The sequence below is a fragment of the Salarias fasciatus genome, chromosome 8, assembly GCF_902148845.1.
Source record: "Salarias fasciatus chromosome 8, fSalaFa1.1, whole genome shotgun sequence".
Lineage (NCBI taxonomy): Eukaryota > Metazoa > Chordata > Actinopteri > Blenniiformes > Blenniidae > Salarias > Salarias fasciatus.
In genome coordinates, this window is record NC_043752.1 from 3,270,022 (window position 1) to 3,282,913 (window position 12,892).

Sequence of the window (12,892 nt, forward strand, 5' to 3'; positions counted from 1 at the left end):
TCCCTCTCTCCCTCTCCCTCTCCTTCGTTCTCTGGCTCACCAGCTCAGCGTGGTTTGATTAAACCTGGTGATATGTTTCTCATTACCGCCACAATGGACGAGCAGAATAGAGCAATTTCCTGAGCGGAGCTCCAGCAGCAGCTCCAACTCTTTTCAGTAACAGCCAGAAACACTGCAGCGGTTTCTATTCTGTCTTTTTAACGCTTGTATTGGCCAGAAAATGAGAGATAAGGCTAATTGATCACATGGTGCATTAGAGTTGAGTGAGACCAGTTAACACTTCGAGACAGAAAACTAGAAAAATTTTGGCAGCAAAAACAGATAAAGCGACGATGAAAGATCGAATTACGGATATTTGTCTGAGGTGGAAAAAACAGGAGCCAACAGCCGATCCAATCTAGTTGTTCAAAGACAAGTTGGAGTCTGAAAGGACTAAGAGATTTCTGGCGGACTGCTTGAGGGTGCTGAGTGGGATTCCCAGACGAGTTCAGAGCAGAGCGGTGGGTTGAGGGGCCAAAGAAATTCACTTTGGTTTTGTCATTGTTAAGTTTGAGAAGGTTTTGAGAATCCATGACTTGATTGAGGCAAGATTTCAGAGGGCGGACACTGCTTGGATCTGCTGGTTTCAAGGACATCAATAGTTGAGAGTCGTCAGCGTAGAGATATATACTTTACAGCCTGAGTTGTGATTATCTGGACCAGAGACAGGAAGTAGATTTAGAGAAGAGCAGTGGACCGATGACTCTTTATGTTGGAGGGTTTCAGAGTTTTATTGGAGGAAACCAGGGTTTTATATCAGGGTTTTTATTTGAGGGACATCAGGGATCCTGTATTTAATCGCACTCAGCTGCTCAGCTCCTCGTCTCCTCGGTCCTCGTCCCGGAGCTGGATGAAGCGGTACAGAAGGCGGATCTGCTGTGATCACTGACTCAGCTCTCAGTGTTTCTGCCTCCAGTTGGTGCTGATCCGCCGCTTCACGGTGCCCTCGTTCGGTTTTAAGGGATTTTTTTTTTTTTTTTTTTTCATGAAAATAAAGTGATTGTTGCTGAAAATAAAGCTCTGAGAGGAAAACGACAGCAAAGCAGGATGGAAATAACAAAATAAAGGCCTGATGCCAGGAGATGATTGCTGCAAAAAGTATTTAAATACATATTTATAAATAAAATATTTTTGTTCACTTCTTTATAATTTATCATTTTTTCTTTATTATGTATTGTTTTTATAATTGTATTTTTTTCGATTTATTTAAAATTTCTCCCAGCAATATTTCTAATTATGAATTATTCATGTTTTGTTTTTAAAATATTTGTAATTTATTAACACTTGTACTTTTAAAAATTCACAATAAGTTCTCAAACAGGATTTTATGATATATCAAGTATGTATAAGTGTGTATAAACCACCAGACCACTGTGCAGGCTGCAATCTGAAATATTCTGCCTCAAAATTCAAACAACAAAACGTCTTTTTTCACACCCCAACACTGTGCTGCAGATTTCATATGATTTCACATTAAAATGCTGCTGTTGAATCATATAAAGTCGCTCCTGGAGTCGTCCTGCTGTCAGTTTCTCCGTTTCTTTAGTTCATTTTGCGGCGTTCTCCTCCATCCGTCGCCGGGCCGCCTGCCACTGCCATTTTACAGGAAGTTGATTGCATCAAAAGTCGGCGGCTGAGTTAAATAAGAAAACAGCGATGCGAGTGGATGTGTGCGCACGTCATTAAATCCCCGCAGAGGCTGGGATGGATGTTTGTCTCAATCAGCCTGCTCTTGTTCTGGGATTCATAACGAGCCAATAAACTATCTTAATGTGCTCCGGAGGAGATTTCCTCCCCCGGTCCGCCTCGTCGTGACATCAGTCAGGAAACGCAGCCGGGCGGACCGCGACTCTTTAACGTCCGAGAGGACGGCCGGTCCGCTCAAACCGCATCGCTCTGCTTCGTCACGCTTCTCTCGATGGGGTCTGACCGAAACATGGCGGTGAAAATAGACCTGATTGACGCCGGGCCTCTGTTCCCTGTGGAGTTTGCATGTTTTCCCTGTGTTTCATGGATTTCCTCCCACAGTCCAGAGATGCTGTTGTTTATTCAGGAGTTCAGTTCTGCGTGTATGAGATTGATCAGATCGATAAAGTTTCATGTTCAGATATCCAGAACTGCTGTAGTTTGCATGCCGGGCCACTAGTTGGTGCTGTTTTATTTTTCATCGAGCACACAGAACCGGACATTCAGGCACAGTTTGGCTGTCGTTCATCATCATGTATTAATAAAGATCTGCTGAGCATCCAGAAAATGTAAGAAGTTTCCATTTTTCTTCGTTTCCATGGAGACAAAGACGAGTGCATCTTCTAAAACGTTGCAGGAAGCAGACTTCTAAATCCTGTGGTCGCTTTTCACTGGGAATCGTCGTCTTGTACAGACAGCCTGATCGTCCAGGTGCGAGTTTGTGAGTGTGTCAGGTGGAGCCTGGCGTCTCCTGAAGGATCTGCTGGATCTGATTCCGTTTTCCGTCATCCTCCTTCCTCCTGCACATTTTGCATTTCCAGCAGCTGTCTTTGCAGCGCTGCTGTTTGGACTAATTGCAGCTGTAGTCGAGTGGCTGACCGATCACCACAGAAAGCACTGATTAAAACTTGTGGTCCCACCGCGCCTGTGAGCTATTAGGCCTTCATAATCACCTCCTGTTCCTCTCAGCGCTCCATAAAGCAGCCTGCATGGAAACATGGCTGCTGTGCTGCAGCTCCCTGCAGAGCTCCCAGCCTTGGCTCGTGGCCCGAGCTCACGCTTCAGAGGAAACTTTCCTCCTTTCTGGTGAGGCTCGTAGACGCCCCCCCCCCTCCTCCCGCGCTCCTCTGCACCGCTCGCGGCTTACAGCTTGAAGTGGGAGCTAATGATGCACTGAAGTAGGTTAGCGGCTCGCAATAGAGCAGGAGGAGGAATTCTGCTGAAATGAAAATGTTGTACAGCTCAATCAGCTGCCGCGCTCTTCAAACAGTAATTAGCTTCGCTGATGTTATCGATTGCACGGCGGCATCGATCGCCGGCAGGAAAAGACGGATGACTTATTTGTTTCTATAAACGAGGGGAAGGAATCGTTGTGGCTCGTGTCGACGCCGTCGGTCTCGCACAGCTGTGGACGAGCCGAGGCCTCGGCGGAGGACCAGCAGGTTCACACACTTCATACCTGTGTGGACGGAATCAGAGGCAAACCCCTCTCCGAGCAGACATGTTTCATTTGAATTATTCAGCCTTCTTTAGGGAGCGCCGTGATAACTCCGGCAGCCTCTCGTGGTGAAACGACCATTTTGACGGGCCACCTGCTGCTGCTCACTTTCCTGTTCCTCACACAGGTTCATTAACATTAGAGTAACCGACTCATTGCTGAAAGGCTGTTTTCTCTTTCTGGAATCCAGGTTTTTCTCCATTATCCACTGTTTCACTTACATCTTCTTGCTGCCTGAAATGTTCAAGGCAGAGGTGTTTAAAAATAGTCTCCAATATGTGTAATTTGAGCTGCAGATAGAAAGAGAAACTAACCGGTTTGGTCTGGATAATCAGTCGGATCCTTGAAATGTGAAATAAAAGGTCTTTTTTAATCTGATCCAGGTCAGTTTGAGTTCTCTGCGGTGCTGTTTTATAATCTGTACAGTAAAACCTGGAGGTGCCACAGCTCTGGAAGAAGAAAGGATCGTCGGATCCGGCGTGGTTTATCGCTCCCTTAATTAATCTGATGAGTGCGTCGGCTTGGAAATATTTCTAATAAACCGTCAAGACATTTTTAAAGCTGCTTCTGTCCTCCTGAGTTGGGAGAATGTTCTCTTTTCCTGCACCTTCTGCCCAAAGCGGCAGCTGCCACAGCTCAAATAAGACATCGATTTGTACCGATCTGCCGCTTCTTTAAAAATACTCCTGCAGTGTGGCGGAGCGGAGGAAGGAGAAGCGGCGTGAGGAGGAGACGGCGGCTCCGGCCAGCTCCGGGCGGCGGCTGAAATATTAACCAGGCTCTGGAACGCCGGGCACATTCCAATCTGTTCAGTCTGAGGGTTTAGGGTTAGGGTTAGGGTTAGTCCTAAGCTTAACCCATTGATAAATCCCTCCTGTAAACTGCGGCTGCTGGATGTGGGATCCTGCAGGAACAGGCCCTCAGTCCTCCGGGCCTCATGACAGGAGACACGACCCTCTGAATGCTGATTGGACCGTTTCCAATCAGCTGATTTGTCTGCCGTTTCCAGGTTCATCACCGTCTGAAACGGGCCCCGTGTGTTTCGGTGTTCTTTCAGCTGCTGCCTCCGGTCGGTAATTCAGGGTTAAGTGTTTGGCTCCATGGTTTTCTTGGGATTGGAGCCACAAGCCGCCGCCGCCGCCGCCGCCCACGTGCCTTAGAGGGAGGGTAATTGTCAGAAAGAGCAGCGCCGAGCCGAGCCTTCGCAGCCAGGTTGTCCGGAGGTTCGCTGATGTTGCTTCTTTCTTCTCCCTCCTGACGGCGTCTCAGACGCCGGGGGCGGAGAGGACTCGCGTCTCCGCTCGCCAAAACGTCCTGACTGATGTCAGAAGACAGCTGCTGGTCATCAGGGAGGAACTCTGTCTTTTCCTTTTTTTTATTTCCAAAACACTTTTATTATTTCGTCGTAAATTTAACATGAGCTGAAGGCAGGTGGGAAAACGAAGGCAAGGACCAGTGAGACCAGCCTCTCTTCTACGTCTCGGCCGTCCGGCAGCCAGTTCTCGTTTTTTCTTTTGATAGATACTGACCGAAACACCAGCGCTGCCAAACTGGCTCAAATCCTCAGGCCTGACCGTCCGGCTTTAGCCGTCGGCCATGTTTATTTCAGGTGAAATTCTAAAAAGTTGTTCAGGAGCCGCCGGCTTGAAGCCGCTGCTCCTGGAGCGCTTGTCTTCACCATGAGACGACCTCAGCCGAGGTGACCTGCGATCGCGGGTTCGAGCCCCTGATGGAGGCTGCTTCATCAGCGTGGAGCTGCTGCGGTGCTCCCGCTCCAGGAACAAACTGTTCACTTCCTGCTGAATGCGGAATCACTTAGAGGATATTCCCTCCACTAAAACACTTTTCTTTAAACCTGGGCTCAGTAGCAACCTGGTATCATTATCTGATTGTTTTTAATGGTTGACGTGGACACAGGTGAAAGAAGAGTCTGTTATCAACAGGTGCTTTGCAGCAACGTTTCCGCTTCAGCATGACCGACGCATGCAGCGGGAAACGCAGGCAGGATGGAATAAATGATAAATGAGGCTCTTTAAGATTCACGTCTGAAGGTGTGACTTGACGTTTCTCTGCATTCGGTACGGAGCACACACACATACACACACACACACACACACGCAGAAGAAGCTAATGACCAAAATGTGGACTGCTCCTTTAATTCACAGTTTAGTATCAGAGGAGGTCGGAGATGATTTTTTTTTTTCTGTCAAGGTTTCCCTGCTGATGATCTCTCTCATTCTGATTCTCTCTCTCTCTCTCTCTCTCTCTCTCTCTCTCTCTCTCTCTCTCTCTCTCTCTCTCTCTCTCTCTCTCTCTCTCTCTCTCTCTCTCTCTCTCTCTCTCTCTCTCTCTCTCTCTCTCTCTCTCTCTCTCACCTTACCAGACTCTCCCACAAGACAAACGCGGCATACTGATTTCTGCTGGAAGTATATTTTTAAAAAAGTGTGTGTGTGTGTGTGTGTGTGCGTGAAGCAGTTTTGGAGACTGTGATTTGCTGGCGATGACTGAAAGGAGGGAGGGAGGTACGCATTGACGAAGAGAGAGCGAGGGAGAGGGAGGGAGGGCGATACTGTCCCTACCAGCCTCTCTTTTCACTGCGATTCAGGCAGCCAGCTCTCCTTTCCTCTCCTCCTCCTCCTCCTCCTCCTCCTCTTCCTCCTCCTCCTCCACAGCAGCAGCGAGAGGCAGAAAAAGAAAAGAATCAGGACTGAACGGATCAGGACAAACAAACCAGAGCCGAGGAGGGAGGCATGAGAGACCTGAGCGGCGGCAGGAGAGCGGCGCCTCGTTCTTCCTCCTTCAAACACCCACAGCGCGATGGGAAGCAGCCCGCACCGGGAGGGAGGGAGTGAAGAGAGCAGAGGATGAGAGCGGACCTGAGCCGGCGAGCGGAGAGCCGGAGGAAGAAGTGAGGCGGATGATCTGACCATCGGCGCCGCGGACGGGCGAGCAAGCAAGCGAGAGAGAGACAGAGAGAGAGAGAGAGAACTGATGGTGTCCATTTTTCTCTGGGAGCAACAGGAATAATCCGCCGGCTGTTTTCATCCTTCTTCTTCTTTTTCAATCATTCTGTTTGTATTTTCGGGGCTTGTGACGAAATCGAAGGTGCTGCTTGGAATCCCTCTGAAGTCCGAAGGCGGCCGCCCCCCCTGCCCCCCCACCCCCACCCCCCGTACCTCCTGCTCTGCTGTGTCCGTCTCTGTACCTGTCTTTTGTGTTTGTGTGTTTTTTTGTTTTTTTTGATTTCCATTCGTCTTGACATAAAGAGCTTTGTGTAATGGCCTGTGTGTCCGCTGCCTTCTCATTTCCACACCTCGCACCCGTCTGTTCCTCGCCGGCGCCTCGGCCATCTGCGGACAGCCCCGCTTTCTGTGTGAGTGCGTCTCCGTGCTGTGTGTTTGTCGTTTGCCGGCTGGGATCCGGTTCGGGTCATGAGCAGAGGCGGATTCGTGCTCCAGCCGCCAAAAGTTGCGAGCCATCCTGCGACCGCCGCCTCCTCCCAGGGATGTATAATGCATGGCCGGCCGATCAATAATTCAGCATCAGGTGGGCATCCCCGTGCTGCCTGCTGAGTGTTGATCAAGACATCCGGGGACGGCCGGAGTCCTGCTGAGCGGCTCGACGGCGATGTGCCGCCGCTTCCTGTAACGGCAGCGTCTACCGGACGCAACTTTTTGATCGCCGCCGGGCGGCGCGCTTTCTGCAGGAACTTTAAAAATAACCACCGGGCCGGATCTCGGCGTCGGGTCACGCCCGGTCCCCCTCCTCCCCGCCATGATCGGCGTCAACAGCCTGCACTCGGCGGGGCGCCTGCGCTCGCGCTCGCTCTGCACCGTGCGCTACGGCCGGGACTTCCGCATGATGGACCCGTTCCGATACCCCAGGACGCCGCGCTCCCGCTCCCTCAAGCCCCTCGTGTTCCCGGACCTGCTGGGCAAAGCTCAGGACGGACAGAACCACCCGCAGGCCCGGAAGAGGAGGAAGGTACTGACACCTCGCTTACCCAGAGACCAATCACATCAATACCCAGCAGCACTCACTGATCACCTGCAGACAACACATCCAAACGGGGTTTCAGACCAGGAGTCACTCAGGTTTGAACAGTTTTCAAATAGTTTGTCAAAAATGGACACGTTGATTCATTTCGAGCCAAATTTACAATCCAAAATGCAAAAACACCAAAAACACCCGTCCTTCTTGTTGTAACTTGTTGCTCCGACTGACTTCAGCTGTTCAAACCCACAATAGAGACACTTTTACGGTTTTAGTTGGAAAAAGGAAAAACCTTTTCATCTGGTCGTGTTTTTACTATTAATTTGGAAATGGACTCTGCAATATCAGTGATTTTAGGTTTTTTTAGAACAAAAATTAGAATGAAATGAAATAAAGTAGCAGTGGTTTGTCCTGCAGCCTCACAGTTGAAATATTCCCGGTTCGATTCCCAGCTTGTGGAGTTGAGTTGTTCTTCCAGTGGTTCGTGTTTAAAGAAAGCTGCTGGCTGTGTGTCGATGACTGGTGTGATTGTGATTTGTGGGCCTGTTGTTCTCGTGATCTGACGGACTGGTGACCAAACAGGAGGTTGGATAAATCAGCGGGGAAGATGGATGGATGAATGATGACGAAGGTGCGAAATGTAGGCCGTGAAAAAGCAGAAAGAGCGTCGAAAAGATGTGACCGTTACAAACTGGAGCCGCTGACAGACTTGAAGTGTGTTTCTAAAGGTGTGGCGCGGTTACCGGCCGTGCGCCGCCACTCCAGACTCATGACTCCCGTCACTCGGTGACGAAGATCCCGCCTCCATTCGGAGTCTCTCCTCCTTCATCTGGACTCAGTAACACACTCTTGATCCAGAGAGGAAGCACAGCCGTGACAGGGCACGTGCACGCCCAGCTGAGCACGTGCACGTCACATTAAAATACCTGCAAACTTAACATCACATGCGGTTAGATAATCCAGCCAGGAGTTACTTCCTTTTTAGAAACCTCAATTAATGACCTTTTCAGGGGGAAACCGCCGTTGTGTGTTTTAGAAACACTTCTCTGGCTGAGTGTGTTTGGAGAAACGTCCCTCTGATGAGGTGATCCGGAAGAATCCAGGTCTCACCGGCGTTTCAGGAAGCCGCTCGCGCCCCCCCGCCGCGAGACTGAAGGTGACTTTATTGGTGCCCTGCGGTGGATTTGTTCTGCAGCAGCATGAGGTGACATCTGCATTACAAAGGATCCGTCAGTGGACCAACAGAGGACGGGCGCAGCACAACACACACTCTCTGATTCACACTGATCAGGCCGGGAGAGGCGGGAGGAGATGAGCGCCGCACAGCCGGAGCTCCGGGAATGAATTAGTAATGGAGCGCGGCGCTCCGCTCGGCGTTGGCCACCAGCTCTGGGTTTCTGGGCTGACGAGGAGGAGCGCAGCTCCAGGTTCCTCCGGCTGTGTGGAGTTTGCATGTTCTCCCTCCGCTCGCTGGCTTTTCTCCAGGCGACAGAGTCCCGTCGTCATGGAAACAGGTGGATGAGTTGGCCGTAGGACAGACGCCGGGGCCAGATTGCTGAGATGGTGAAGGAGCCGCGATGCTTCAGGCTCAGCTCTCCGTTTCCTGCTGCAGGAGCGTTTCAGCGGCTCTGTGGCGAGTTTCCCCAGATCAAAGGACCTGCGAAGGAATCTGGCTTCAGATCGTCACAGCTGGATTTCAGCTCATCGAAATGCAACTGTGCATGAGACCCCAGTCCAGTGGTACTCAACAGGGTCCAGAAAGAGCCGCAGTGGCTGCTGGTTTTTGTTCCAACCAAGCAAGAGCAGCTAGACTCCACCCATTTCCTCAAGTGAGTCCACCTGTAAACTTGGTGAAATGGGTGGAGTCTAGTTGCTTTTGCTTGGTTGGAACAAAAACCAGCAGCCACTGCGGCTCTTTCTGGACCCTGTTGAGTACCACTGCCCCAGTCCATGTTCTGCTGGTCCTGGTCCCAGTCCTGATTCTCCTGGCTTTTCTAGTTTTAGAGCAGACAGTCACCATAATAACGGTCCACCTCGGTGTTCTGTCCACATGAATGTCCATGTGTGTGTGGTTTCATTAAAAAAACAAACAGCACCAACTAGTGGACCAACATGAGAACTACGTGGTTTTCAGCATTTTTTTCTTTGGTCAAGAAATTTCCTCAAATGTGATTAATCAGTAAGTTAATTAGTTATTCATTTACTTAAGTATCTTGTACTGTGTGTGTGTGTGTGTGTGTGTGTGTGTGTGTGTGTGTGTGTGTGTGTGTGTGTGTGTGTGTGTGTGTGTGTGTGTGTTCTCGTATTTCTATCCTTGTCGGGGCCAAATGTCCCCACAAGGATAGCAAAACGTGGAACGACGTGCCTTGTGGGGACCTTTTTCCGGTCCTAAGTAGGAGAAACAGTGTTTTCTTGACCATGTTGTTGTTACTGAAAAAAGTAAAAGTGCAAAAACATTTCTTTAGGGTTAGGCTTTGTTGTGGTGTGGGTTAGGGTTAGGGTCAGGGTCAGGGTTAGGGGCTAGACATGAATGGGAGTCAATGGACGGTCCCCACAAGGATAGAAATACGAGACTGTGCGTGTGTGTGTGTGTGTGTGTGTGTGTGTGTGTGTGTGTGTGTGTGTGTGTGTGTGTGTGTGTGTGTGTGTGTTTCAGTCTCTGTCCTGTTCATGGCAGACTGAACTCCTCTATATTTCAGGATATTTCTTCTGAGTTCAGGATTGGTTTAATCCCTCTGAGATCAGAGATTAAAAGTCAGTGGAAGCTGTTTTCTTCTTCGTGCCTCAGCAGAAAGTGTAAAGGAGTCCATTAATAAAGGCCGAGTCGGTCACAGCGATGGTCCCGGACCAGGAGGCACGGCTCTGCCTGGACCCTGAACGCACCGCGCCGTGCCGGGCCACGTGGCGGCTGGTCGGAATGCTCTCCTCTCGGTTCCTGCTTCTTGACGGCGTCGCTCCTCCTTCGGTCGGAGGTCGGACTCCTTGTTTTCTCCTGCCGTCCTGTCAGACTGAGCGGCCCCGCCGGCTCGCTGCAGACGGATCGCTGCTCATCGCCGCTCCTGCTCACAAATCCACTCTTAATATTTGATGTTGACCAGATTTGTGCTACAGGAGCGGTTTGTCTCCGAGCGGCTCGTCCGCCTGTTGTGATCTATTAAAATGCAATGAGCGCGTCTTGAGTTTGAGACGCAGTCTGAATGCTGAGACGTTACAGTGGGAATCTGCGGCGGCCCGCGCCGCACGCCGCTTAATATTCATGAGGCGCTCGTGATTCGGCCCGCTTGCCAAAGAAAGAGGCGGGGCGTGAAAACCGTTAGTCACACGTTCCGTCGAAAACCCAATTCCATTCGACCGAAAGTCACCGTGCAGGGAAATGAGGACGACGACGGGATGAAGGTTTCCTCCCCGTCTCCACGGAGAGACACCAGGACGCCGCTCGGGAGGAGCGGAGACTGATGGGGGACCAGGTGGTGACGGAGTGTCCTCTCCGTGACCTCCGCTGTCACATCCGTCCGGATCCATATCAAACACCAGAGAGAGAGAGAGATGACTCCATACTGCCTCCTCTCCTGCAAGCAGTCTCTCACACACACACACACACACACACACTATAGACATAAAACACCGGGTGAACTGGGATTAATCGTCTTTCGATGCACTGAGCGTTTTCATGCATTAAATATGACAGGAATTTAAATACGAAAGAAAAGTTTGATCTGTTGTGATTAACGCACAAAAAGGACAAAAGTAAAGAAAAAAGTGAAAATTTATTCACAGGCATCAAAAAATCAAGCTTAAGGAAGAACCTGGCAACAAACCAGAGAGAAATTACTTATCTGCTCTGCTTTAAAGTAACTAGTAGCTGTAATAAAAAGTTTGCAACCTGGTTAAACCTCTGCTGCTCTGTTGTGACTTGATTGTGATGATAATGAAACTAAAACAGGCCTTTTTTTTTCCTGTGACCCACAAATGCTAAAAACTGGTGCAAAGTAGCCAAAATGGATTTAGAGAAAAGAAAGATAACCTCAATAAAGTTTTCAGAGCAGATGTTTGCAGATCGTGCTGAATCTTTTCTGCATGAATTCATAACAAATGTTACATTTTAAAACAGTCAAAGTTCCTCCCAACAACATCAAACCATTTCTGCAAGCGTTCGAGGTCGCAAAGAACAACTGCAGCATGTAGAACCACAGCGTCGGAGCTCTGGCGCCCCCCGGTGGGCGTTAGTCAGTGAAACGATATCGGCGACATGTAAACAAAAAGTTGTGCTCACTCTTAAGAAGTAGAAACACAAATGATCAAGTTTTTTCGTGTTTTTAGCAAACAGAACCATTTTTACTATTGTCTCCATGGCAACATAGAACAGAACCTTAGCAATAAATAAGCCAGCAGCGATCCGTCATGGTGTTTGAAGCAATGTTTCTTTGTGGCGTTTCCACTCGTTCTCTGTCTGTTGTTCTGTCGTTCCACTTGTCGTTCTCTGGTTCCACTCGGGCTCTCGTGGCCGCCGCAGGTTCCCCAGCCTTGCCTCGTTCCGTGGTTCAGCAGGTCGGCGACCCTGAATCCTTCGCTCGCCTCTCTGATCGCTGCTCTGATGTGTTTTCATGATGAATGAATCTTTTGGGTCATTAATCAATAATTCAGTGGGTGGAATGACTCAGCGACGGCCCAAAACAACAACGCCATTCATTATTAACGAGGCAGTTAATCTTTAAAGTTGGGAAACTGGAGCTGGGTTTTCTTTTTTTTTTATTGAGTCACTGTTTCAGGATGAAAACAAACTGCTGGGTTTCGGGCCTCCGTCGTTCGTGGTTTTTGTTCCCACACTGTAGCTGGATTTCGGTGTGGAAAGTCTAAATTATTTACAGCCGGATTGATTCGTTCCTCCTGTTATTGACGAGCCCATAATGGCTCTGTTAGCGATGCTGCGATGTCCAGCGGACGGGCTGATTGATGAATTGTTTGGGAGAAGAAAACAGGTTAAAGCTCCGGCAGACCTTTCTCTGGGTGCGCTTTTATTGAATGGAGCTGCGGTTTGTTCACTGCCGAGAAAAAAACAACAACAGGGAAACATGCACTACGCACACACACATGCACACACATCTATCTAAATGAGATTTTTCTTTCTTTTTGTTCTTTACAGGCACTTTACAACTCAATCAAGAACCAGAAGCTGCAGTGGACACTGTGAGTAGCCTGACACTGGGTTTTTTTTGCCTCACGCCGCTTCCCGCTGTGTTTCCTTCGTCCTGGTTTCTTTTCACTGCTGAATAAATAACAGCACAGTTTCCTCGTCTCTCTGATTCTAGTATGTTCATCCTGCGTTAGCTGGCGTGTCACAAACGCAAAGTCGGACTCACTGCATGCTGGGTAAACCAGTCGATGCTGTGATAATCGGTGACAACGAACTGATTTACCAGCTAAACCAGCATAGACCCCAATCAGACCTTGATGAACCAGTTTAGACCAGGATCAGACAGTTGGCTGGCATCATGGTAAAATCAAACCAGTGTGGAACCGACACCAGACCGTCATAAAGCCCCCGTTAAACCACATCGACCAGCATCAGGCAGACCAGTATGTACCAACTTAGACCAGTACAGACCAGCATCAACCAGCAGTGAACAGCGTGGACCAACATCCGGCCCACGTAGACCAGCATGGACCAGCAAAGGA

At 49.5% G+C, this 12,892-nt stretch overlaps 1 protein-coding gene across 3 annotated transcripts in view; it reads left to right on the top strand.

Annotated features, from left to right (window-relative positions):
* Positions 1–12,892, top strand: part of LOC115393514 (PH and SEC7 domain-containing protein 1-like) — a 62,394-nt gene that overhangs the window by 32,021 nt on the left and 17,481 nt on the right. For all 3 annotated transcript variants that reach the window (XM_030098527.1, XM_030098528.1, XM_030098529.1), the window contains one exon: positions 12,360–12,403. In XM_030098527.1, coding sequence (XP_029954387.1) covers positions 12,360–12,403 — 44 coding nt within the window. The remainder of the gene's footprint in view (positions 1–12,359; positions 12,404–12,892) is intronic.